This window comes from Cotesia typhae, unplaced genomic scaffold (assembly GCF_013202065.1).
Source record: "Cotesia typhae breed Kobodo isofemale line unplaced genomic scaffold, CoteBio_Ctyphae contig_69, whole genome shotgun sequence".
Classification (NCBI taxonomy): Eukaryota; Metazoa; Arthropoda; class Insecta; order Hymenoptera; family Braconidae; genus Cotesia; species Cotesia typhae.
Window position 1 is genome coordinate 1970071 of NW_027423763.1, and position 25268 is coordinate 1995338.

Here is a 25268-nt window from a genome sequence, read left to right on the forward strand (position 1 = left end):
TCGGATTTCAGATAAGTAAAAGCTATAAGTTTTTATGCTCGGAACTATTCTGGATGTTGTAAAAATCTATGAGGTTAAGGTTTTAAAATTTTTTTTGTATATATATATATATATATATATATATATGCATTAATATTTCAGTTGGTAAAAAACATGATTGATAAGAGTGATACAGCCTTGGATTAAATGTTTAAATAAATAAATGATATTTGTTGATCAATAATCATGTATATGTTTATAGAGACACAAGTGTTGATTTATTGGATATTAATGGCCTCGAATGTTAATGAACGATTATTCAGTAGTTAAAAAGATTTGAGGAACGTGAGCAGTCGTAATCTGGTGTTATATATATATATATATATATATATATATATATATATATATATATATATATATATATATATATATATATATATATATATATATATTAATCGTGGAAGAAGGTTTATAATATAATATAATGACGAGGCTTTCAGGAGTTTTAAATTGCATACTAAATGCGACGATGCATTGTAGTGGATTATCGCGTGTTCAGATCGTCAAGTACGATCAGACAGTACCGTCTCTTTCATTTTGCATTCCACACGACATTTCATGAGTTAATTGCATGCTGATGACTGACATTGCTTTCTAAACATACTTCTATACATTTATTTATCAATCAATAGTTTAAACTTGCTCTTATTTTATTAATCGGTTTTAACTTATTTGTCCAACTAAACTTCTATAATACATGGACACTGTTTTTTAATTTAACTTTCATTTTATATTATTTTATATCATCATTATTTTTTTAATAATCGAATTGATAAATTATTACTATTATATTGTTATTGTTTTGTTATGTCAATTGGGAAGCAATTGTTTGATTAAAAAATACACTTTAATCTCCAATATAACTCCTACGTTTGATTTAACCTGATTTTACATTACTTTGATGCAGAATAATCATCAATTAATAATTATAGTTTTAACTAATATATATATATATATATATATATATAATAAACTTATTTTAAAAAACAATTAAAATATTAAATCACAAATCGACCGTCGGTAGAACTAATATTATCTAAAAAATTACTTACTACTAGTTGATAAAAAAGACACAATAAGAAAACAAAAATTTAAATTTGCCGCCTAAAAGCTGCGCAGATATCTTCGTCATAAATCGTTTAAGCTCGATAAATTTCGGTTTAATTCGTTAACAATCGTGTATCTACGGGGTCCACGGGAGTCCATTCAAGGAGCCCCACCCTGCCGCTCGCCAGCAAGCCGATGTCGTTGATAAAAGAAGCTCTTAGTATTGAGATTAACTTAAATAAAAAATATTAAAAAAAGTATTACATTTAAATAAAAAACAAAAGTAGTTATTTGACTGTGCGTTTAATTGATTAAAATAATAAACAATTGTGCGACGATAATAATCACGCGTTCTTTAACTCTATATATATATATATATATATTTAAAACAATTAAGTACTGTAGTATATAAAAAAATAATAATAATTACCTCCACCTATCGGACACCATCTTAACACGTCTGGTAGACGGTAGACGGTAGACGCGAGCTTTAAGCTGAATAAATCCAATAAATTTAATAAATAATAAAATACTATAAATTGTGTTTTTAAAAATATTACCGGTGATAAGACTGTTGCTGTTATTGCTGTTCTCGCTGCTACTTCTGTTTAAACACCTGACACAGTGTTATATTTATCCTACATGTTTGTGTCATATGTGTTGAGTAAATATAAATGAAATTTTTTTTCTATATTATCTAAAGTTTTAAGATATATATTTACTGTGAGAAAAAAAAAAACATCTTTTCTTAAATTCTGTTGATATGTTTAATATATGACTTGTGCTTGTGTTTTGTTGTAATAATTAATGAACACAAACCGTAGTAAAAATCGTGTTTGAAAAAAAAAAAAAAATAATAATAATAATTAAATAATCAGGTAATTCTTATAAATCAATTTATTATTTTTATAGTGATTGTTGGTTGAGTAATTGTTTGACAGAGTAAAAGAGAGATTGTATTTTGGGTGAGTCGTAAAGATGGCGACCATTCTGTCAAATACAGTGTTTTTACGGTGTATCTTTACCAATAGCGTTTAAGATAAAAAATTTAACCATGTTACTATTACTGTTTTTATTTTTTTTATTCATTGATATTCTATGTATTATTATTTTTTTTTAGTTAATTATTGATTGATTAAGTAGTATTGAGTAGATGATAATGATGATCATCGGATCGGAGGAGGAGGAGCCAGGGGGAGGGGGTCACAGATTTGTTTTTGTTGTCAATGAAAAAATTTTATTTGTGTGACCTAATTATTTTATGAGCTGGTATTAAGAATCCCACGTATTTGAATTATTAAATGAAATTAATCTAGTGAGAATACGCACAAGCGTATTTCTCTTGCGTAATGCATACGCGCGTGTTTTGAATGCGCACGCGTAACTAAATTTTTTTTTCCTTTTTTTATTAATTAATAATTTTTGTTTTTTTTTTCACATAAATAATTTTATGATTTTAAAAGTAAATTTTTTTTTTTTTTTCCTCCTAAATGACAATTCCATGATTTGGTCACCTATTTAGCAGTAAAAGAGAAACATTTTTTATTTATAAAATAAGAAAAAAATTTTTTAATAAAATTAAATTATAAATGAATATTATCCGGTGCCGGTGATTGATACGGAAAATAAATCACCGAGAAGAATTGTCAAATTAGGTCAATAAATTTATCCTAAGTATAAAGTATAAAAAATATTTATAAAAAACGGCAATAATTTTTAGCATCCAGCTCTTTGATCTGATAAACAATCTCTACAAATTTGCATAAAGATGAAGAATAAGTTTAAAAAAATTCTCGCGATCCGCATCGACGCAATGAATTTACTTACCCTACTATTATATGTAACGTCAGAGTTTGACGTCATTCATTATATCGTAGATACAGAAAAATTTTTAGTAGAATTAATATTGAAAAGAATAGAAAATAAAAAAAAAAAATGTTTACAAGTATGCAATAATGTACACAGCAGGTGTCATCTAACCGTCTTGAGCATCTGCCTTCAATGCTTGCTAATTTCCGGGGTAGCCAATACAAATAATCAACCCTATAATTTTTTTTTATTATTATTTTTTATAACTTAAATAAATATTAAAAGAGTTGTAGGCTAATGACCCGTAATGTAAGAGCCGAAGCGTAATCAACTGATGAACAAGTATTATCTAGTATATATATATATATATATATATATATATATATATATATATATATATATATATATATATATATATATATATATATATATATATATACAGTAAAAATCGAGTCTAGGTTCAATATTAGCAACCGTTTCAAGTCTTGACAATCCTGCTTAATCGGACGTAATCTCATCGTAAATACTGGGTGTGGTCGTTATTTTTATATTTTTATATATTATTTATTTATTCATTACATTTATTTTGTTATCATCATTTGTTTATTTTTTTATATCAATATTTATTATTTATTTATAAATATAGATAGATATGTCTATAATTCAAATGTATTTATTTTTTTAATTAGTAGGAAAAAAAAGAAATGAATAAAAAAAATAAAAACGAGACAATAGAGAACTTGGACGACCGCAGTAGTCTCGAGTGGGGCGTTGAGCTGTTTCCCTCATCGATTTCGAGTCGTACAACCCGAGCCAGTACGCAACCGACGTCAGTCTTCCTTTTCATCCACCTCCACCACCACCATCACCACCACCACCACCAAAGTCACTTTTTTTTTCTTCTTCACTCCCTCCATAGACATATTCTCTGGTTCATTCTCTTCCTCGTGTTCTTCCGTCGTTCCTCATTGTTAATTCCAATAAACCGATTTAAATGTATTGCTAATATTTTTATATTTTACAAAAAATAAAATATTGGGTTACATACTTACATCTTTTAATTTTTACATGTATTTAAATGAATCAATCATGTAAATTTTACATAAATCACCTAAAATATATAACAAAATTTAACTATTAAGTTTTTTATTATCATTTTTGATTAATAAAAAGTGTGTCCGGTTCTGAGGGTGTACTAATTGACGTCAAGAGGTTAGTTATGAAGAGGTGGAAATGATATCGTGATGATACGAGGTGTCTAGTAAGTGACAATTTTGTGTGAGAAATTAAAAAAAAAAAAAAAAAAAAAATTCACTATAATTATTACATTTATTGTTTTATAATCATATAATTCTCATTTTCAAAAGTTTGTTTGGAAAAGCATTCGCTAAATTTGTAAAAATATTTAAATTTTTCAAAAGGGACTTGAATTTTTTATTTTTGATAGTTAATAATAAAAATAATAATAACAACAACATATATTAGCAAAAGAAAGAGAGAGTGGGCGTGGACCTCATAAAGGTTCTGTTCTTACTAGGTCACGGACGTAGGCTTGTGGCAATTTGCCATATAATTTTAAGGAATCAACAGGTTATTGCTTTAAAAAAAAAAAAAAAAAAAAAAAAAAAAAAAAAAAAAAAAAAAAAAACATCATCACTGGGTGGTTACGCGAAAATTTTATAATTTTATTATTACCAGTTGTAAAATAAATAACAATACATTTATTTTCATCATTATATTATTATCATAAGGTATCAAAATTCATTTGCTAATTTTTTTTTTTTCTACAGGGACGGAAAAGGCTGAAAAAGTGGTGGCTGGTAACGACTTCGGCTGGCGTCTGCAGGTGACTGTGTTGGAGAAATTACAGACAGAAGAATACTAACTGGCAAAGGAAAAGAGGACGCCAGCCGTTTAGAATAAACAGGCTTTAATTTATTGGAGCTTCCGAAGAAGATAAACTAAAATAAAAGCACGATAAGAAGAAGAAGAAGAAGAAGAAGAAGCGAAAATTTAAAAAGCTTGTTTTGGTGAATTTAATCAGAAAATAAAAAACAACATGAACGAATTAGATAGCCTTCGCCAGGAGGCAGAAACTTTGAAAAATGCTATTCGAGTAAGTTGTTGAATTTATTAATTTTAGTTTTTATATCATTGGAAAATGTTAGGGTAAAGAGGGAGCTTGTAGTAGGGCGCGGCATATAACACTGATCAATACCACCATCATCCCTCTTCGTTCTCGTATTCTTGTATTCTTGTATTCTTGTATTCTTTTATTCTTATATTCTTGTGTTTTTGTACTTTTGTGAGCTATTGCAACTATGACATATCATACTAGTACCGGCAACACGTGATTGCTGTAAAAAAAAAAAAAAAAAAAAAAAAAAATAGATATTTTTTTCATCAACATTATTACTGTTGAAACTAATCTATTTTTAAAAATAAATATTAAATAATAATTATTTTTTAGGATGCAAGAAAAGTGGCGTGCGACACAAGTTTGGTTCAAGCAACAGCAGGAATGGAACCAATTGGTCGAATACAAATGCGAACAAGACGTACGTTACGTGGTCACTTGGCAAAAATCTACGCCATGCATTGGGGAAGTGATTCAAGGTATGTATTAATCAACTCTCTGCAAGTTTTAATATCAATAATAATAATAGCAATTACACCAACAGGAATTTGGTATCAGCATCCCAAGATGGTAAATTAATTGTTTGGGACAGTTACACCACGAATAAGGTCCACGCAATTCCACTTAGGTCATCCTGGGTAATGACCTGCGCATACGCTCCCTCTGGAAGCTATGTTGCTTGTGGAGGTCTTGACAACATTTGCTCTATATACAGTCTGAAAACTCGGGAGGGTAACGTACGTGTTAGCCGTGAGTTACCTGGACACACCGGATATTTATCCTGTTGTCGATTTATTGATGATAATCAAATAGTAACCAGTTCTGGAGACATGTCTTGTGCACTCTGGGACATTGAAACTGGCCAACAGTGCACATCTTTTATTGGTCATACCGGCGATGTAATGTCATTATCATTAGCACCAGATATGAGAACTTTTGTTTCTGGTGCTTGTGACGCTAGCGCTAAATTATGGGATATACGTGAAGGTTCCTGCAAACAAACTTTTCCTGGTCATGAAAGTGATATCAATGCTGTTACGGTAACTACTACTAATAATATTATTACGTTTATTTCAAAATATTTTTTGTAAAAGTCTCTGTATAAATATTATTTATCAAACACATATATATATATATATATATATATATATTTATATTTTTTAGTTTTTTCCCAATGGTTATGCATTTGCTACTGGATCTGATGATGCAACTTGCAGACTTTTTGATATTCGTGCTGATCAAGAATTAGCAATGTACAGTCACGATAACATTATTTGTGGTATTACAAGTGTAGCATTTAGCAAAAGCGGTAGACTTTTGTTAGCTGGTTACGATGATTTTAATTGTAATGTTTGGGATTCTATGAAAAGTGAACGTGCAGGTAATTTTTATATCCTTCATTTATTTATTATTTTGAGAAGTGAATTATTTAAATTTATTAGTCCTTCTCAATTACACTAAGAAAAATAATAAAATAGTTTATTTTAATTTTAAAAATTTAATTATTTTTCTTAGTGTATTTAATACAATTAAATTAAATAATTTAATAATTATTATAATTCAGGAATACTTGCGGGTCATGATAATCGTGTTTCTTGTCTTGGAGTAACCGAGGATGGAATGGCAGTAGCAACGGGATCATGGGACTCATTTTTACGTATTTGGAATTAGAATCTGTGAGTTTTTAATTAATTCGAGTATATAAAAGAAAAAAAAGAAAAAAGAAAAAAAAAGTGTCAATAGAACTAACAGTATCAGTTCGTCTGCATGTGTCGCTGAAAAAAAGCTCTATAAGTCACTGGATTTTGTTGGTATTAAATTTATTTAATAGATAATAAATTTTTTGTGTTCAATACACACGTGACTTAAGGATAAAAATATAATATATATATATATATATACATAATATTAAAAATATACTGTTCTCGAAATGTTGTTGGCAATATCCGTATCGATTAAAACGTCTTAACGTTTAATAAATCGAGAGCACTTTAAATCACGCAACCTCGCGCACATACGATCACACAAAATAACAAAACAATAAAATATTAATTAAAAAATTCATTTACAATAAATATTAATAATATTAATACTATAATTACTATTAATTACCGTGTTAATTATTTTAATATGTTATTTATTTTGTATAGATCTTTGCCATAAGCTAAATCTTTAAAAATAAATAGTCCAGATAATAATAAATTCATATTAATAAAAAAAATAGAAAAAAATAAATCATACTAAATTTTGACATTTTTTTTTCTTATTATTATTACAGTTATAATCAATGAAATAGGACTCGAAAATTTGTTTTTAGTGACTGCATTTAAAATTGTAATAATGTAAGCTATAAGTAAATAATAATAATTATTATTATAACAACAATAATATTAAATTAGTATGTAAGGTATTTAATTATTTACGAGAGGGGCTAGATAATTTAAAATCAATCTTAAATTTTAAAATTATAAATAAACTTTATTAAAATAATTTTAATTACAAGATTGTAATTCGGTCAATTTACTCCTGCGTTTTTCAATCAAATCTTGCCTTCCCGTAATTAAGATCCTCCTATTGTTATTATTATGTAAACAATAAATAATTTATCTATATAATAATAATTATTATAACAATAATAATAATAATAATAATAATAATAATAATAACTGCAAAAGCACAAGTATGATCTGCGATTTTTTGTATCTAGATCTTGTAAACCCTTTTGTACTAACGCGTTATCCGCGAGCTTCATTCACATTTGCTCCTTTAATTTATCAATTAACAACTAAGTAATGTTAATTAAAATTTGAGTAAATTAACTTACTAAATTTATTATAAATCTAGTCATAGTAAAAATAAAGAAAAAAGAAAAAAGAAATGAAAAAGATAAACAAAAAATTTTTTGTTACTTAACTAAATACCTTTTACTTTTTTTTTATTTAATTAAGTGAAATTTTTTATTAATTGAGTCCTATTTCATTGACTAACGCACCAAGTAATTATATATCACATATTTATACGCCAAATATTTATTTATTTTTTTCTAAAATTGCAAAATGACGCTCGACGTCAGTAACAACTGCCTCTATCGAGTTTAAAATTTCAAACAAACGATTTTTAAAAAAATTACCGAATACGAAAAAAAAAAAAAAAAAAAAAATATGAATGAGTTAAGCGAATGAGGAGTACAAGCCAAAAAAAAAAATAATTAATGTGTATATTAACTAACAAAATAATAATAATAATAATAATAATAATAATAATAATAATAATAATAATAATAATAATAATAATAAATGGAGGGTACGTGTCTTTACTGTTAAACGGTAGATAGACAAGACGGTTTCAACAATTTTTTATATAACATTTAAACTATTATTGTATACTTATTATACGGGATTATCAGCTACTATAGTTAACGGATAAACATTATCGATTATAAATCAATATTTAATAATTGATATTTGACGCTTGATTTATCTAAAGTGGTACATCACTATAATAACAATCTATGTAATTTTCTTGCTTTTTTAAATTTTTTAACCCCAAGTACTGCATTTTAAACTGACAAAATTAGGTTTTTCAAGGATTTGATACTGAATTAAATTTTTAGTTTTTTATTTATTCATTATCAATTATATAAATACAATAAATATTATAATTTACTTAAAAATATAAGCTTGGTAATAATTTAATAATATATTAAATAAAAAATATCAAATTGATCCAATCAAGAGCGTTAAAATAAAAAAATCTGAAAGGGGTGTAGTAATTATAGGTCTATCATTTTGTTAATAATAATGATTAAATGGTCCAAGTGAATAAAACTCGCGCTCTAGTTTCTTTTTGTTAGTTTGTTATTTTAATTTAAACTTTAACTAATATATTATGAATGAAAGGAGAAAAAAAAAGAAAAAAAAAACAAATAAATAAATAAAATAGAATGAGCGTGATATTACACGAATAATTTTATCTACGGCTTTTAATATTCACAAATCAAGCCAATTAAGTGGATGATGATGATTATAATAATAATAATAATAATTAAATATATACAAATAATAATATATGGACGCAATAATTACGACAGCGTGAGCGCCCATTGCATAAAAAAAACTTTTCTTATCTCTTTAGTATGAATGGGAAACAATTAACTTGTACCGTGTTTTAATAATAATAATAATAATAATAATAATAATATTAAAATAAGTAACGTATAAATTTCTGATACTGGCGAAATTATTTATATTCATTGATCATTGGCGTTGTAATCTCAAATTAATAACAATTATAAATTATTATTTTTATTATTATTTATTATAGTGATAATAATAATAATAATAATAATAATAATAATAATAATAAGTTAATAACCTTATCATTACTTCACTGAGGCTCATTCATTGCCATCAAACGTCAGTATATTTAATGTGAATGTGGATAATGAAAATAATAATAATAATGTATGTAGGTATTTAAAGAAAAATAATAATAATAATAATAATAATAATAATATGAATAATAATTATAATTGTTTTATTTATTTTGTGTTACCTTGTGACCTCTGAAAGTTTTAGTTAAAGTTTATTAGTTGGTTGTGTGAATTTCAGATAATTATTTTTAAAAAAAATTTCCCTACTTTTTAATTATATTTTTGTTTTACCAAATTATAATTAACTGATAAATAATTCAAGTTATTTTATTAATTTAAATTATTTCGGAATATAAATGAATATTATTGTCAATTGAGTTTTTCAACGAAATTTTTTTCTTCAATACTTTTAACATCAATGGAAGCAATAGAAGCACAGATACTATTTGTTAATTTTTTGTGCTCCTCTTTAGTCAACCGTTGACGTTCCTCATTTTCTTGTTCAGCACCCCCGCGTTCCTAAGTTAAATAAATATTTATGAATATTTATGACAATGTAAATTTAAAAAATAAATACCAGGCTAGTGCACAGGCTCTGTCGATTGGAAATACCGGACGGTCGTCAAGATAACAAAGATTTTTACATTTTAAAATTATTAGTTTACGGTAGGGATTAATGGTTCTCACAACCGGATTTCCCATTAATATCAGTACTCGTAAAGATTTCATAGCGCCAAAAATCTAGATAAAAAAATTCTAATAATAATAACAATATTTTTTTTTTTTTTCTTATCCGTCAATTTATTTTCAACATAAATTATTATTATTTAAATCCGTAGGTAGATGCATACCTCAATAACTTCTGGTGACTCGATTTGATTATACGATACGTCAACAACTGACAGTGAATATAAATATTTAAGGTGGTCAATATCTTTAAAACTCTTGAGATAATTGTATGATAAATTTAAGGTATTGAGAACTTTAAGACAATCTTTAAATAATTTTATAAATAGGTAATATAAATAAAATATTTTTGTTATTTTATTATTTTATTAGATTAGACTTACCTAAATTTTCAATTTTTTTTATATTATTGTGAGATAAATTTAGCGTATCAAGCTGCGTAAGGTATTCAAGATTTTCAATTTTTCTGATTAAATTATTATGTAAATAGAGAGATTTTAATTTAGCTTGATTACTGAGATTAGCGATTTCTTGTATTCCATTATTCTCAAGCCACAGGCACTTTAAACCCGTGTATTTGCTCAGATTTTCAATGTAAGAAAATCCTTTATAATGGAGATAGAGGACATCATTAAGATGAGGCGTAACATATAAACCCTCTTTTTTACAATGATTTTTTATTAAATTTTCTGTCATCCTTAAATCAAAATTTTATCATTACAAATATTTATATTATTATTATTATTATTATTATTATTATTATTACCTTGTTCCATCTTCTTTTTCGTTGAATTGATAAACTTTATCTTTTATTATTATTATTTTGTTATTATTATCCGAAATATGTTGATCAAAACAATAATTATTTTTTATTATTTCCCTAATAACCTCAGGAGCTTTATCATTTATTTCACCATCATCTTTATAAACTTTTTCAGGATCATATTGATCTATTTCGTCAAGTGATTGTATATAAAGAGCACCACCTTTGGTTTCCATTTAAAACTCCCTGTAACTATTGATAGTTAAAAATCTATTTTTACTTAAACAACCAACTTATAAAAATCTAATTTGTTATTAAAAAAATAATAATAATAGCGATAGTTTGTGTAAATAAATGTTGACCGGAAACAAGTGACAATGCTGATATGAGTCAGACTACAAGCAAGTTGCGAGTCTTGTCATGGTAACCGCGAATCGGGTGTTTGGTCGATATATATAACAAGAGTGAAACAGAGGAATCACTTTTATTTTATTTATTTTTTTTTCTTGATTTTATATTTTACTTACACTGATTGTCGTTTTTTTCTTCTTTTTTTTCAAAATCAAAAAAAAAAAAATATATGCTGAAATTACAAAGTAAAATGTGTAACTTGAAATAAAAAAAATTTTTTTATCAATTTCATGGTCAAACGATGAACTAGAGACAATTCAAATGTTAAAATAAAAAATTCAATATTTAAATGTAATTCATCTTTTCGGGCGCTCTGTTCACGTGATTCGTAAACTTTTGTTGTAAAATAAAAGAGATTCAAAGATACAATAAAAAAATAAGAAGAAGAAGAACAAGAAGAAAAAAAAATAAAAATAATGATTAATTCTTCGTTGGAGGGCACCTACGCTGAATTTGTTATTCAAAAAGCAGTCTCAAGTCTCTTAAAATTTTTTTTTTTTTTTTATCCTTCAGTTTTAGCATTCGCAATCGATAGACTATCCAATGCGTCTTCAATTACATAATGCATTACAAATTATCGTATCTTTTAACTTTTTATTTTTTTATAATGCCTGTTCTCTGTATCACCTTTTTTTTTTTTTTATTTTTATTTTTTATTTTTTTTATTTTTTATTCATTTTATATTATAAAATAGATGGCAAGTTTAAATAATAAAATTTCGAGATGCTCTTCCGGATAAATTCTTGTGAAATATTAAACTTCATTTATGAGACAAATCTGGAGGTCACGGTCACTTGACTACTATACGGCTTGCTTAAATGCAAATTCATTTTTGTCGATCGAATTTATTTAAAGCCAACTTTTGTATCATTATTATTGACTTAATATAATTTCTATTATAATATAATTCACCTAAAAATTAGCATAAGTTTAAAATATTTTATTTCTTATTACTTTTATTTTTTATTAAGATTATTATAATCACCAATTAATTTTAAATCTAGGATAATGGTAGGTTATATTTAATAAGTATTTTATTTTACAAGCAAACAAGTAATACTTTCACATGACACATTCACACAATTTATACATTGAGTTGTTTGTAAACAAATTGAAAAGTAGAACAGATAATCGATTTCTGAATATCTGAAAGACATGAAATTTTTTTTCGTAAGTTTTTTCAAAAAATTATACTAATAACTCGGACATTAAACAGTTTTTTTACCTGAAAAAAGTAAAAAAATAAAGAAAACTATTTTGGATTAACTTAAACGAGTATTATTTCGGAATTTTTTCAGTTAAAAAAAAAAATAAATTAGCAATGTAAAAAAATTCTCCAACACTTGATATGATATTTATCTTCTTTGAGCCTTGAGTCTCGACAAGCACCTAGTAGCTGAATGCCTACACGGTCCAGGAGAGGCATCAGGACAAGCTTAAATTCTGACTAAGAATAGCGGTACTTTCCTTTTGTTTTCATAAATTTTTATCGGTCAATTATATATATATATATATTTATTTATTTATTTATTTATTTATTTATTTATAAACATGTTTAAATCTTTAAACGTAGATCCTTGATCCTTTCATATACATTATTTTGGTAGCTGGTCACTGGTCGGTAGTCGCGCGTGGCTGGTACACTTTTCGATCTTTTGTTTTATTTATCCTTTTACGTTAAACGCATATGCTTTAATTTCTGGAGCATCAAGCTCGACCTCATTTAACAGATCTGTCATTTATTTAGTTTGAAAATTATTTATTTGTATTTTATTAATCAATTTAAAACTAAAAATTATTATAATATATTTATTTAAATACTTTTGCATTTTACAGACACGCGCTGAAGAAAGTTATATAGACATTATTTTCTACCCTTTATAATAGACTTGAAATTATTGTTTTTTAGTTAATTAATTAATTTATTTATTTATTTATTTAGAAATGTAATTTGCAATTTGATATTTTGATCTGGTATGGGGTATTAGCGTTGCTAATCCGATTTTAATTTTAACGAATCTTTTACTTCGAAACCTTTACTACGTAACAGGATTATGTAATTTTTTTTTCTCAAGGCAAAACTCTACACGATACTCGAGACTCAAGACTCGAGACTCGACACTCGGCATCCGATACTATAATGATATTTAACATCAGCAGCTGGATAATTAATTAGGGGCCAACATAATTAAAAGTAGGAACGGTTGTTTAGGACACCGAAGGTATCGAAAAAGTTGTGTTATGAAAGAGTCTGGGGAATTAACCAAGTAGATCAGACTCCTTGGCCTTGATTTTTCATTCAACTGGCATATATTTTATGTATCGAGTCTATTAAGTCGGCTAGATCCTTATTTTATAACCACATCTTATATTTTTTCGCCTGAATTAAACTGTATATCATATATGATAAAACACTATGACTCAAAATTAGTATTTAATTTTTAACTAAAAGCATAACACTTTATGTTATGCTTTTAGTTAAGTGATGAGACACAATGAGATATGATAACAAAAAAAAGTTGATTAATAATTCATTCAGGGAAATTAAATAAACGTTAAAATATTCAGACAACCCTACAATAATTAAAGTGATTTTGTATGTAGCTGGTGCAATACAAGTGGTGCCAGCAAGTCAATAATCAGATATGTCTTCCAGCATCTTGCACTCTAATTTTTTTTTTTTTTTTTTTTTTTTTTTCTTCTTTTTACAAAACACCAGTGTACCTGCTGGGAAAATTTTTATAAAATTATTCCATGACTTTAATTTACATCCAGACAATTTTATTCATGTATCCAAATTCAAATTATAATTCAATACCATCGCATCAACATAGATCCTTATCACTTATCAGGTTTATTTTTTTCCCATTACTCTCACTTAAAACAATGTAACTTTTTTTTTTTTCTTCCTCTTGTTCTTTCATTTTAACTACCTAAAAATAATTGATAAAATTTAATAATAATATTAATATTATTATTATTATTATTATTATTATTATTATTATTATTATTAAAAAATAAACTGTGTACTAATTTTAAGACTTTGTAATTCAATTTCGTTGTTATTTAATCCAGATAATTTAAATAATTTATTACAATTAATTATTTATTGAGTGACGGCGGCCTCTATAAACTAACGCGGATTTCGTTATCTAATCGATAATAAAAAAAAATAACATAAAGAATTATTTTTTATTTATATTTGTATTTTTATATTAATTTAATGGTAATAGCAGGATCAAAATGTAAATTTTTGATAAGAGGTAAATTATGGGTTTTGTTGGGTAATTGCAGAGGCAAAGAAAATGAAATAAACATACGACATTCATTGATGGATAGGGACGATCTGGCGAGAAGACGAAAAGACGAAAAAATGAAAAAATGAAAAAATGAAAAAATGAAAAAACAACAGACAAAGACTTGTTGTCATGTTAAACGACTGCAATATCTCAAGCTTGAATCATAAAATTTTAAATGCAACGAGATATACTATGTATAATACCACGATATATGCGATGCAGATGGGTACATATTATCCTTGTTTGAATTATTATACTATAAACAGTATTATACATACTGTCTATTTTCCGTCTAATGTATTGACGGAAGTCATATATATTACAATTTAATGCATCTGATGTTACCGGGGTAAAAATAAAAATCGTTCAATCGTTTAATCGATCACTACGTTTTTGGGTTAAAAAATTAAAAACAACAATTTATTCGAAAAGTTTTTATTTGTTAAATTAATTATAATTATCTACATCAACAGTTTTTTTTTATTTTTTTTTTTTCGTTTTCGTTTTTAAAAAAAATAACGTGAAAACATGTTTAACTAGATTACGCACATTTAGATCGAGTTGTTTTTATCAAAAGACATTAATAGCTATGTTGTTAATCATTTACACTCTGCGTCAATTGGTAATCAAAATTACAAACAACTTAAAAAATACACATCTGTCTTAAATTTATATTTATATTGAATACTTTTTTACTATTATTTATTATTTATTATTTTATAATGTTGTTATTCTTGCTCAATTTTACCGTTAGCATATTCAGGGTTAGTGACCCGATTATTTTATTATTTTGTTATTTTAAATAATGTTAATAATTACTCTAAACAAAAAAAAACCTATTTAGATTAATTTCTTGGACTCTCAAAAATGCAACAAATAATTTTTAAATAAAATTTAATTTAAATTACAGGTATATTGATAATATTATCTCTCAAAATTAACGATCATAAGAAAGAAAAACATAAAATTAAGAGTATAAAAAAAATAAATAAATAATAATAATAATAATAATAATAATCGTCGGTCAAGGCCGGCTGGGAAGTTGCTCGGTACCGGGAGTTTTGTTCATATCTATATGACCAGCGAAAGGGGACTTTCTTATATATATATATATATATATATATATATATATATATATATATATATATATATATATATATATATATATATATATATATATATATACATATTTGAGACGTAACCGTGATATTGTGTATATTTATATATTGTCCAAGTTACAGTATTGGTACAGTAGCTCGGACGATTACCTCAAAATAAAAATTTACGATCACTGCTGTCGGTGATACACCCATCCATGCATGAATATATATATATACATAAAAGAGGAATGTGGTTTGAGTAGTTATGAGGGTACCAGAAGATCATCAACGATTTCTCCTCCTCGTTGCCAGGTTATACTTTTATTATGTAATCCCCAAAGATAATATGTAAAATAATATAATTATTAATAGACTAATGTACAGAGCATGTATTAGGAGCCTTTTTTCTTTTTCTTTTTCTTGAAATTTTATTTCATATATTATATATTAGTTAGAAACTAGGTTAAATATTAAAAAAAAAAAAAAAATCAATAAATTTATATTAATACTATTTAATATAAATATACAATATTTGAATTAAAATATTAAAAAAAGAATGATGAAAAATCTTTTATTTATTGTTTATTTTTTCATTTATATATCAGTTTCGGTAGTGTATATATAATATATATTGTCACTAAACATCTGGCCCGTTTAGTTTACCAAAATTTTAAAGATCGGTAAAAAGATTTTGTTAAATAAATTTACAACCGAATCCATTTAAGCTCGGACAGTCTACCAAAACTACCAAACAGCTACCGTCAGACAAATGCATCGATCCTTTACTGACATAAAAAATAAATAAATAAATAAATAACGAAAGATAGTATCGCGTATCGCGTATTCCGTATCACGTATCGTAAATAAAATCCGTCTATATCCTTAGACTAAATTCCGAAATTCCGTTGATACAACAGTATATCATCAGTATCAGTGTCCTTAACCAGCTCCTTATACCATTAGACGCCTACACTATTTAAAATTTATACAACTATATTTTATTCATTATTATAATAAATTGTTTAAATGCTCCTGCTTCCAGGACTATCTAAGAATGTTATTTCAATAAATTAACTGTGAATTTTTCAAATTGTTTTTTAACTTTAAACAATTTTCTAAATTTTGGCAAAACTTAGTCATTAATATTTTTTAAATGTGTGTTAAACTAAATATCAATTGTAAAAAACATTTCTGATCCTTTTGATGGGATAAAATTAAAATTAAAAAGAAAAAATTTTTCGTTATAATGATTATTTTTCGCTATAAAAAATTTAGGCCGAAACTCTATCTCAGTGAGAGACACTCGACGGACAAGATAAGAAAATTCAATTCAGCAAATCATTTGATAATGAAATAAATGGTTAAAAAGTCGAAAGTAAACTAACATTTAAATATACCGCATAACTATCAGCTATAATTTTATTGTGTTATATAAACGCACTACCGTTACCTATCTAAATATCTTTCCAAGTCTATTCATTCTGTGTCTAGACATTTAAGGGCGCCCTTATTTTTAATAAATTATAAATGCTAAAAAATATCTTAAAAAAAAAAAAAAAAAAAAATATCTTATATAATAATACCAGTTAGAAAAATGAAATCTAAAAATATATTTATATATATATACCTGTTTGGACCAACGGAAATGTTTATCTCCCATCAGACATTTATTATCTATTATATTAGCATATATACCCATACTGCATTTAACCATCTTTATTTATTTTTTTTTCTTCTCTTCTGTTTGATAATGGTTGTTGGTACGGGACAACCTTGATTTTTGGTAGCTTAAATCTTGCTTAAAATTGGTGTCTTACAATCGATCTTCTGCCTTTCAATCTTTATCTCTATTGATAAATACTTTTATGTCTCTGTTTCTGCTTCTGTTTCTGCTTCTGCTTCTGCTTCTGCTTCTGCTTCTGCTTCTGCTTCTGCTTCTGCTTCTGCTTCTGCTTCTTCTTCTGCTCCTGCTTCTGTATCTGTTTCTGGATTGACTTGCCATATATAATCATCAGAATGAACCACCACACAAGTATATATATTTATATAAATGTCTAACATGTTACATGTCTGGTTCCCGAGGTTGTACATATACATTCGGAGAACTAGCGCTAAATTACGCAGAAAAGAGGTCATTCTCTAAAGACAAGGTCCCTTGCGTAAATCCGAACCACCGCAAGATAAGGCCAAAATAATAACCCTGAAAATCATATTAACAAATATTATATATAGATATTTTTTTTTGTTAATAAATTGTTGTTGAGCTTTTTAATACTTAAATATTTAATTTCTCAATAATCAGATTAATTATCTATATATATATATATATATATATATATATATATATATATATATATATATATATATATATATATATATATATATATATATATATATATATATATATATATATATATATATATATATTATATATATATGTCAGAGAGGCATGAGTTATTGTTGGGGATTCGGTATTTTGTGATTCACTCATTTTTATTATTACAATTAATTAATATTCACAATTACAAAAAGATCAATTATTACGAATGAGTAGATAAACTCGTATAAGGTTAAGTTAATTCAGGCCGCAAACAATATTAATAATATCTTGCGATTGACCGAGACTTAGGAAATAACGAATTCGCGATCACCAGGACGTCCGTTCGATCTCGATCTCAAAGCAAGAATGTCTTTTCAAAAACTATTCTCAAATAGTCTGCCTGCTGCACATTTCTCTTTTCCTTATTAATTTTATGATACCCCTATCGTTCTGGGATCCCGACTACGTTGACAACCATGTGCCTACCTTCGCCTAAGCCTACCGCAATAAAACATTTTAGTTATATCTTATTTTACAAAATATTAAAGTAACAATACATTTCTTAAAATAACTAAAAAATAGAAATATCCTAAAGAATATTCTCATCGCTTCGTCAGAAAATACTCCACTGTACTTTACTCTCCGACATATATATATATATATATATATATATATATATATATATATATATATATATATATATATATATAATATGATTTTGGAATTTTATTTTCATTAACGAAATATCTCAAGGCCGACATTATCAATTAAGTCTATTTAAAAAATAATTTTAACGACCAATTCAAAAGAAATTAAAAAAAAAATTTATTGTATTTTTTTTTCTGGTGTCTCGCATTTCCTCAGTTTTGTAGTTGCTTTTTTTTATATAGCTATACTTTAATTATTAATGGCTGTTATCAATGAGCGGTAATAGGTTATTAGATTTTTATTTTCAATGCTTCCGCTGATAACGATAACGATTAATTATATTTTGTTTGTTCTTCTAATTATTAAATATTTTATAGTTTTTCAATTACATAAAGTTTCTACACGGCTGGAGTATTTTTAAATTGTTATTATTTTTTCTTCAAGGCCATTCATTTTTATAGCAATTATTTAAAAACTTGAGACAATTATTATTGAGTAATAAGAATTAATAGAGAAATTTTTCTTTTTTTAAATAAAAATCAAAAGATTCTCTCAAATATTATTGTTTTTTTTTTTTTCTTGATTTCATTGTTTTCATGATTACATTGTTCAATTTTAGTAATTATTAAGTCGAAATTACTTTTGTATGTAACGATATTATTACAAATGACCTTGCACGCTTTAAAATTTATAATAACCAGTCTTTTTCGGGTTTTTTTGTTTTTTTAAAGCTTAATAGACACAGATAAAATTGTTAACAATAATATAGCTTTTTTTTTTTTTTTTTATTTCAAATATTAAGCATACATTAAGCAATTCTTTATTAATGTATAGACAAAATCAATTGATAATAATTAAAATACTAACCGGAAATCCGAGGAAATAAATCATTTGATCTAAAACAATAAAATGTTTTAATTAAAGTAACAAAATTAATTAATTAATTAGTTAATTAAAAAAAAAAAAAAAAAAAAAATACACAAGATATCATGTTGTATACATGTTTATATGTATATATGGAGTTAAAGAAAGGGAAAATCAAGCAAATGGAACAAGATGCGTGGTATGTCTCGCTTGCCTCCTCTCCCTTTCTTTTCCGATACCGGTGAATCTGATGAGATACAAAACATCATCATCAACAAACAACCACTTATATATCCACTCTTTTATATATATATATATATATATATATATATATATATATATATATATATATATATATATATATATATATATATATATATGAAACGTGTATAAAAGGTATAGCAGCAAAAGTGAGTGCTTTCCCGTTATGTCTGGCTTGTTACAGGGGCGTTTGGATACCGCTAACTTCTCAGAAATTGACTCTCGATGCGAATGAAGTAATCTTGAGTCAATACTTGAAATCTTTTGTTTTATATCAATCCTGCTCTGTTTTGCTCTCCATTTTTTTTTCTTTTTTTTAAACTTTTCTAAATCAAAAGCTTGCATAATTATGTTACATATAATTAGACGATATCAATTAAAATTAAAAACTTTTTAATAAATAAGAAAATAAATTAAAATTAGGTTAATGAACATAAACAAAAAAAAAAAAAATTAGAATGTAATTTAAATTATTTGTAGTTTTCAGAATAAAACTGATTATGATATATACTGGATATTTAATGTTCACATAATCAAGTGAACATGATCTTCCTTCTAGTTAGGTATATTATATCAAATATCAAATTTCGGTGGTGTCATCATAATCGAAATAACGAAATAAAGAAATAAAGAAAAAAATTTAAGTATTTATCAATTAATTCATAAAATAAGTCTACATTATTGCAACATGATAGAAAATTGTTATCTTATATAAATATATAAATAGATACGAATGCAGGTTGTTATATTCCCATTAGAGAAAGAGGAGAAGGAGGGTAGGGTTTTTCTAACCCGTTAGACCCGAATAACAGTGGAAAGTTTACATATTGTAGAGTTAAATGTTAAATTAAGTGATTTATGGTGATTTAACAGTTTTCCACGTGTTATAAGATACGATAACAGTGTTGTTATGACGTTACTGAGAAAGAAACAAGTATATAAAGAGTAAATTCGAGGAATACATTTACGTCTTGTCTAAAAGTGGGTCGATCCGTGCGTCGCAGCACGTCAATTATTATCAGATCACTATACATTCTTTAAAGTTCCGGGTCTCATCGAAGCTTCTCGATTCTAGTCTCTTTCTATACTCATTTATATAAATATACAAATATAAATACCGTTATTACATTACTCAATAATTGTAACAATTGTAAAAATATCATTTTTTTTATTTTATTATTTAACAACATTAATCATTGCTGAATTAAGGGTTGAATTTTCCTTAAAAAGTAATAAAAATTTATTCAAATCAAAAAAAGTTTATATTTATATCCACCTCTATATGTGGTAAGCCAGTCTTAGAATACATAATAATAATAATAATAATAATAATAATAATAATAATAATAATAATAATAATAATAATAATAATAATAATAATAATAATAATATAAGCGTACAGAGGATTGAGTATCTGCACCTGCAATATGTAATAAAGAATAAATAATACGACAAGCGACAAGTACGTTAACAGGATCCAGCATCCAACATCCCAAAGTGGACTAAGCAAGACCTTAAGTAGATGTCAAGGACAAGAAGTTTGTTCCTTAAAGACTGCTTGCAAGATTACCCAGTGCCCAGTGCCCAGTGACCAGTCTCCAGTCTCCAGTGTCCAGTGACAGGCCACCCTTCTTGTCAATTCACTTTTTTTTTTTTTTTTTTTTTTTTTTTTTTTTCTGTTAAATCACATTATTATTGTAATACTCGGTACATGCCGTGACGCATCCGAAAAAGCCTCATACACTATACATACTTACAGAATACCCAAGTATTAAATACACTAAAATAAATACGGCTGGGTGGGAGAGGGATGGGGAAGGGGGGCACAATTTTCAGTTTTAAGTTTTTAACAAGAAAAACATGTTTCTCGTAACAAATGCAACTTCTGGAACATTTTTTTTTTTTTTTTTAATTAATTTTATCGCTTTAACGTATTATTATTATTATTATTATTATTATTATTATTATTATTATTATTATTATTATTATTATTATTATTATTATTATTATTATTATTATTATTATTATTATTATTATTATTATTATTATTATTATTATTATTATTATTATTATTATTATTATTATTATTATTATTATTATTATTATTATTATTAAATGACAATTAAAAAGTTTAGAAAAAAAAAATTATCGTATTGGTGTACTCAGTGTCCACTATCAATATAGATTGTCCGTGTTACATCTCAAGAATTGGTTTTAAATTCCGTGCACTACAAACAACATACACTTTTTATGTAATATATTAAGTATTAAGTATTAAATATTAAGTCAGTAGTCTCTCTGTGTCCAGTCTTGTCTTCTCATGAATCCATATGTATAGGGTGCTCGGTGTAAATGTGCTGACTACATTCAGCCCGGTAACAGCGGTATATAAAAGAAGCCGATGGCTATGCTATCCTCAAACGGTCTTCGTTCGTCAAACAGTTTGGAGGCTCGTTCCTCATCACCCACTAAATCGATAAAAATAATAACAATAATAATTATTATTGTTTTGAAATAATTTCAATAAAATAAAAAAAAAATTAAATCATAAAATTTAAAAAAATAAATAGAAAATTGTTTTTTTTTTGTTTTTAATTTTTTTTATTAAATAATAATAAAAAAGAAAATTGGAAAAATGTTTAGTGCTACTACATACTTGATCCTTATAGTGGTCTTTGCGTTGATAGCCCTTATTATTAAGGACCGTAAAGCTAATGGTAAAAGACAAAAAAGACTTAGTCGTGTAGTCGTGGATCGGGGTGAAAAATTAAATAATAACAAATTAGAAAATCTTATTGAAGCTCCTGGGCCGAGACCCTTGCCGATTATAGGCTCACTTCATATTCTTGGTAAACACGATTTTCCTTACAAGTCATTTAGTGAACTCGCCACCTACTACAACAGTCAAGTGATTAAAATAACTTTAGGAAGACTTCCGTGTGTTATTATTAACGGATTAGATAACATTAAAGAAGTACTTTTTACAAAAAATTATGATTTTGATTCACGTCCTAATTTTGTGAGATACAACAGACTTTTTGGTGGTGATAAAGGCAACTGTAAGTATTTATTTTAAATCAATTTAATAATTTATTGTTAGTGAATTTATTTATTTTTTTTTTTTTTTTTTTTTTTTCGGTAGCATTTGCATTCTCAGATTGGACAGAGTTGCAGAAATCTCGTCGCGAGATGCTCCGCAACCATACATTCCCTCGTGCCTTCACTTATAGGTATCACGAGTTGAATGTAATGATTGCTTCGGAAGTGGAAAACCTGTTGGCTCACCTTGACAGACCAGTGGATCCAATGAAGGTCGCGGTCAAACCGCTTGTACTTAACACATGCGCTAATATATTCACCGGTTACTTATGTGGACAAACATTTGATTGGTCCGACAATTGTTTCCGTCAGATGGTTAAAAATTTTGATATGATATTCTGGGAAGTTAATGAGGGATATGCTGCCGATTTTATACCGATGCTTCTACCCTTTCATCGTAATAATATTAAAAAAATTGTTCAAGCTACTCATGATATTCGTAAATTTGTTGTTGATCATATTGTTGCTGATAAAAAACAAAATTGGATTCCAAAAAATACAGACGAGTCTGAGTTGGGAGGAATTGTTGACCAAGAGCAAGGCTGCTATTTGGATAATCTTATTGAGCACATACAGACCAATGCCTCCCCTGAAATGACTTGGGATAATGCTCTTTATGCTCTTGAAGATATTATTGGTGGTCACGCGGCTATTGGAAATTTTCTTGTTAAAATATTTGGATATTTGGTAACCCATCAGCACATACAAAAACAAGCCCAAAAGGATATTGATTCTTTAAATATCAATGAAAATACTGTTGGATTAGAGTACAAAAAAAGTTTACCATATATTGAGGGAATTATTTTAGAAGCAATCAGATTAATTGCAAGTCCAATTGTCCCTCACGTTGCCAACAAGGATAGTTCTGTTGCAGGTATGTTTTTTTTTTTTTTTTTTTTTTTTTTTTTTTTTAAATTATCAAAATAATTTAAATATTAATGGTTTCTTATTTTATTATTTTTGTTACAGGATACAGAATTGAAAAAGATACATTTATATTATTAAATAATTATCAGTTAAGCATGTCCAATGAATTATGGAAAAATCCTGAAATCTTCGACCCTACAAGATTCATAACGTCTGAAAATAAAATTTTAAAACCAGACTTTTTCCTTCCATTCGGAGGAGGCAGAAGATCCTGTATGGGCTACAAACTTGTATTTTACGTAAGTTTTTCGGTGCTTGCAAGCTTACTCAAAAATTTTACCATTCTTCCGGCAGAAAATCAAGTTTACAAAGTACCAATTGGTAAATTAGCGTTACCTGAAGTAACTTTCAACTTTAGGTTTGAGCGACGATAGATAATAAATAAATAACTTGATTAATCCTATTAAAATAATTGATGCATTTACTTTCAAAAAAAAAAAAAAAAAAAAAAAAAAAAAAAAAAAAAAGGCTCAAATTTTTAATGAAATTATTAAATTGTTAATTAGTCAATTTTATTATCAATGTTTGGCATTGATATAGACTGTTAGGTTAATTTTCTTATCATCATAATAATAAAAACAATAACAATAGTAATAATAATAACAACAACAACAACAACAATAATAATAATAATAATAATAATAATAATAATAATAATAATAATAATAATAATAATAATAATTATTATTATTATTATTATTATTATTATTATTATTATTATTATTATATTTTTAAATGATTCATTCATACATTCAAATTATTCATCATTAATAATTTTCACCGTCATCGTGAATTACTTAATAATTTATTTCTTCAGAAATGAGAGAAAAAAGAATGAACTTAATTAAGATTTGATATATAATTTTAAGCTTTTGTTATTTTTAGTTAAATTTTTTGTGAACAAATTAAATTTTGTTATATTAAGCATATTAAACTTTTCATATTATTGAAATTTAAGATTTTTTTTATATATTTATGTTTTAAAAAAAATGTATAAATTTTAAAAATTATAAATATAATGTATAAAAAAATCTGCCTTACATTTTAAGTACTTAATAATTGTTGATTGTTGACTAAAACAAATGCTATTAGATTTTTCTTTGTAATTTTATATGATTTATTTGTTGTACATTATAATTTTATTATTTAATTATTAATACATTGTTATCATAGTTTATTTATTATTTAAGAAACATTTCAATAATAAAAGAAAAAATAAAAGGATAAAATTGTTGTTTATTTATAAATATTAAGTGAATAACTAAAAGACTTTTAGTAATATTATTATGAACACATTGGTAATTTGTACCACAAGTCCTTGGAGGAATCCTTGGCCTTGGGTAGGTATAAAAATAAATATATAACTTGGGACCTTTCGCGAAGGTGATGGTGGTGATAATGACGGGGACGTTTAAAAAAGTTGAGTTGAAATATGACTATTAAAAGAGCAGCCAAAAAACGAAATACACGATGAATGTGCCTTCT

At 26.0% G+C, this 25268-nt stretch overlaps 3 protein-coding genes across 10 annotated transcripts; 2 read left to right on the forward strand and 1 right to left on the reverse strand.

The window, feature by feature from the left end:
* The first annotated feature begins 1267 nt into the window (after positions 1–1267).
* On the forward strand, positions 1268–22114 carry Gbeta13f (guanine nucleotide-binding protein subunit beta-1). Of its 8 annotated transcripts, none has more exons than XM_074251473.1 (7): positions 1268–1964; positions 4686–5011; positions 5366–5511; positions 5562–6072; positions 6197–6413; positions 6597–6708; positions 22096–22114. In XM_074251473.1, the coding sequence occupies exons 2-6, from the start codon at positions 4955–4957 to the stop codon at positions 6701–6703; spliced, it is 1038 nt and encodes a 345-aa protein (XP_074107574.1). In that variant the 5' UTR covers positions 1268–1964; positions 4686–4954; the 3' UTR covers positions 6704–6708; positions 22096–22114. The 8 variants fall into 8 exon arrangements, with proteins under 8 accessions (XP_074107574.1, XP_074107571.1, XP_074107575.1 ...); XM_074251470.1 differs by lacking the exon at positions 22096–22114 and adding an exon at positions 20238–21015; XM_074251474.1 differs by lacking the exon at positions 22096–22114 and adding an exon at positions 14560–14578.
* On the reverse strand, positions 9686–14544 carry LOC141532884 (dynein axonemal assembly factor 1). The gene is made up of 4 exons (XM_074251476.1): positions 10858–14544; positions 10475–10788; positions 10256–10398; positions 9686–10145 (listed from the first exon to the last, which is right to left on the reverse strand). Exons 1-4 carry the CDS (start codon positions 11088–11090, stop codon positions 9951–9953), a joined length of 885 nt encoding a protein of 294 aa, XP_074107577.1. The 5' UTR covers positions 11091–14544; the 3' UTR covers positions 9686–9950.
* Positions 22115–22125: 11 nt separating the features above from the next.
* On the forward strand, positions 22126–24389 carry LOC141532878 (cytochrome P450 307a1). Its single transcript, XM_074251460.1, has 3 exons — positions 22126–22816; positions 22900–23730; positions 23826–24389. Exons 1-3 carry the CDS (start codon positions 22393–22395, stop codon positions 24155–24157), a joined length of 1587 nt encoding a protein of 528 aa, XP_074107561.1. The 5' UTR covers positions 22126–22392; the 3' UTR covers positions 24158–24389.
* Positions 24390–25268: the final 879 nt, after the last annotated feature.

Excerpts from the sequence above, each read along its gene's own strand:
- Gbeta13f (XM_074251473.1), top strand. The coding sequence starts at position 4,955 with ATGAACGAATTAGATAGCCTTCGCCAGGAGGCAGAAACTTTGAAAAAT. Across the intron at positions 6,073-6,196 it reads GTGATATCAATGCTGTTACG|TTTTTTCCCAATGGTTATGC; the intron begins GTAACTACTACT and ends TATATTTTTTAG. Across the intron at positions 6,414-6,596 it reads TATGAAAAGTGAACGTGCAG|GAATACTTGCGGGTCATGAT; the intron begins GTAATTTTTATA and ends ATTATAATTCAG.
- LOC141532884 (XM_074251476.1), bottom strand. The coding sequence starts at position 11,090 with ATGGAAACCAAAGGTGGTGCTCTTTATATACAATCACTTGACGAAATA. Across the intron at positions 10,399-10,474 it reads AAAAAAAATTGAAAATTTAG|ATTGTCTTAAAGTTCTCAAT; the intron begins GTAAGTCTAATC and ends AATTATTTAAAG. Across the intron at positions 10,146-10,255 it reads AGTCACCAGAAGTTATTGAG|ATTTTTGGCGCTATGAAATC; the intron begins GTATGCATCTAC and ends TTTTTTATCTAG.
- LOC141532878 (XM_074251460.1), top strand. The coding sequence starts at position 22,393 with ATGTTTAGTGCTACTACATACTTGATCCTTATAGTGGTCTTTGCGTTG. Across the intron at positions 22,817-22,899 it reads TGGTGGTGATAAAGGCAACT|CATTTGCATTCTCAGATTGG; the intron begins GTAAGTATTTAT and ends TTTTTTCGGTAG. Across the intron at positions 23,731-23,825 it reads CAAGGATAGTTCTGTTGCAG|GATACAGAATTGAAAAAGAT; the intron begins GTATGTTTTTTT and ends TTTTTGTTACAG.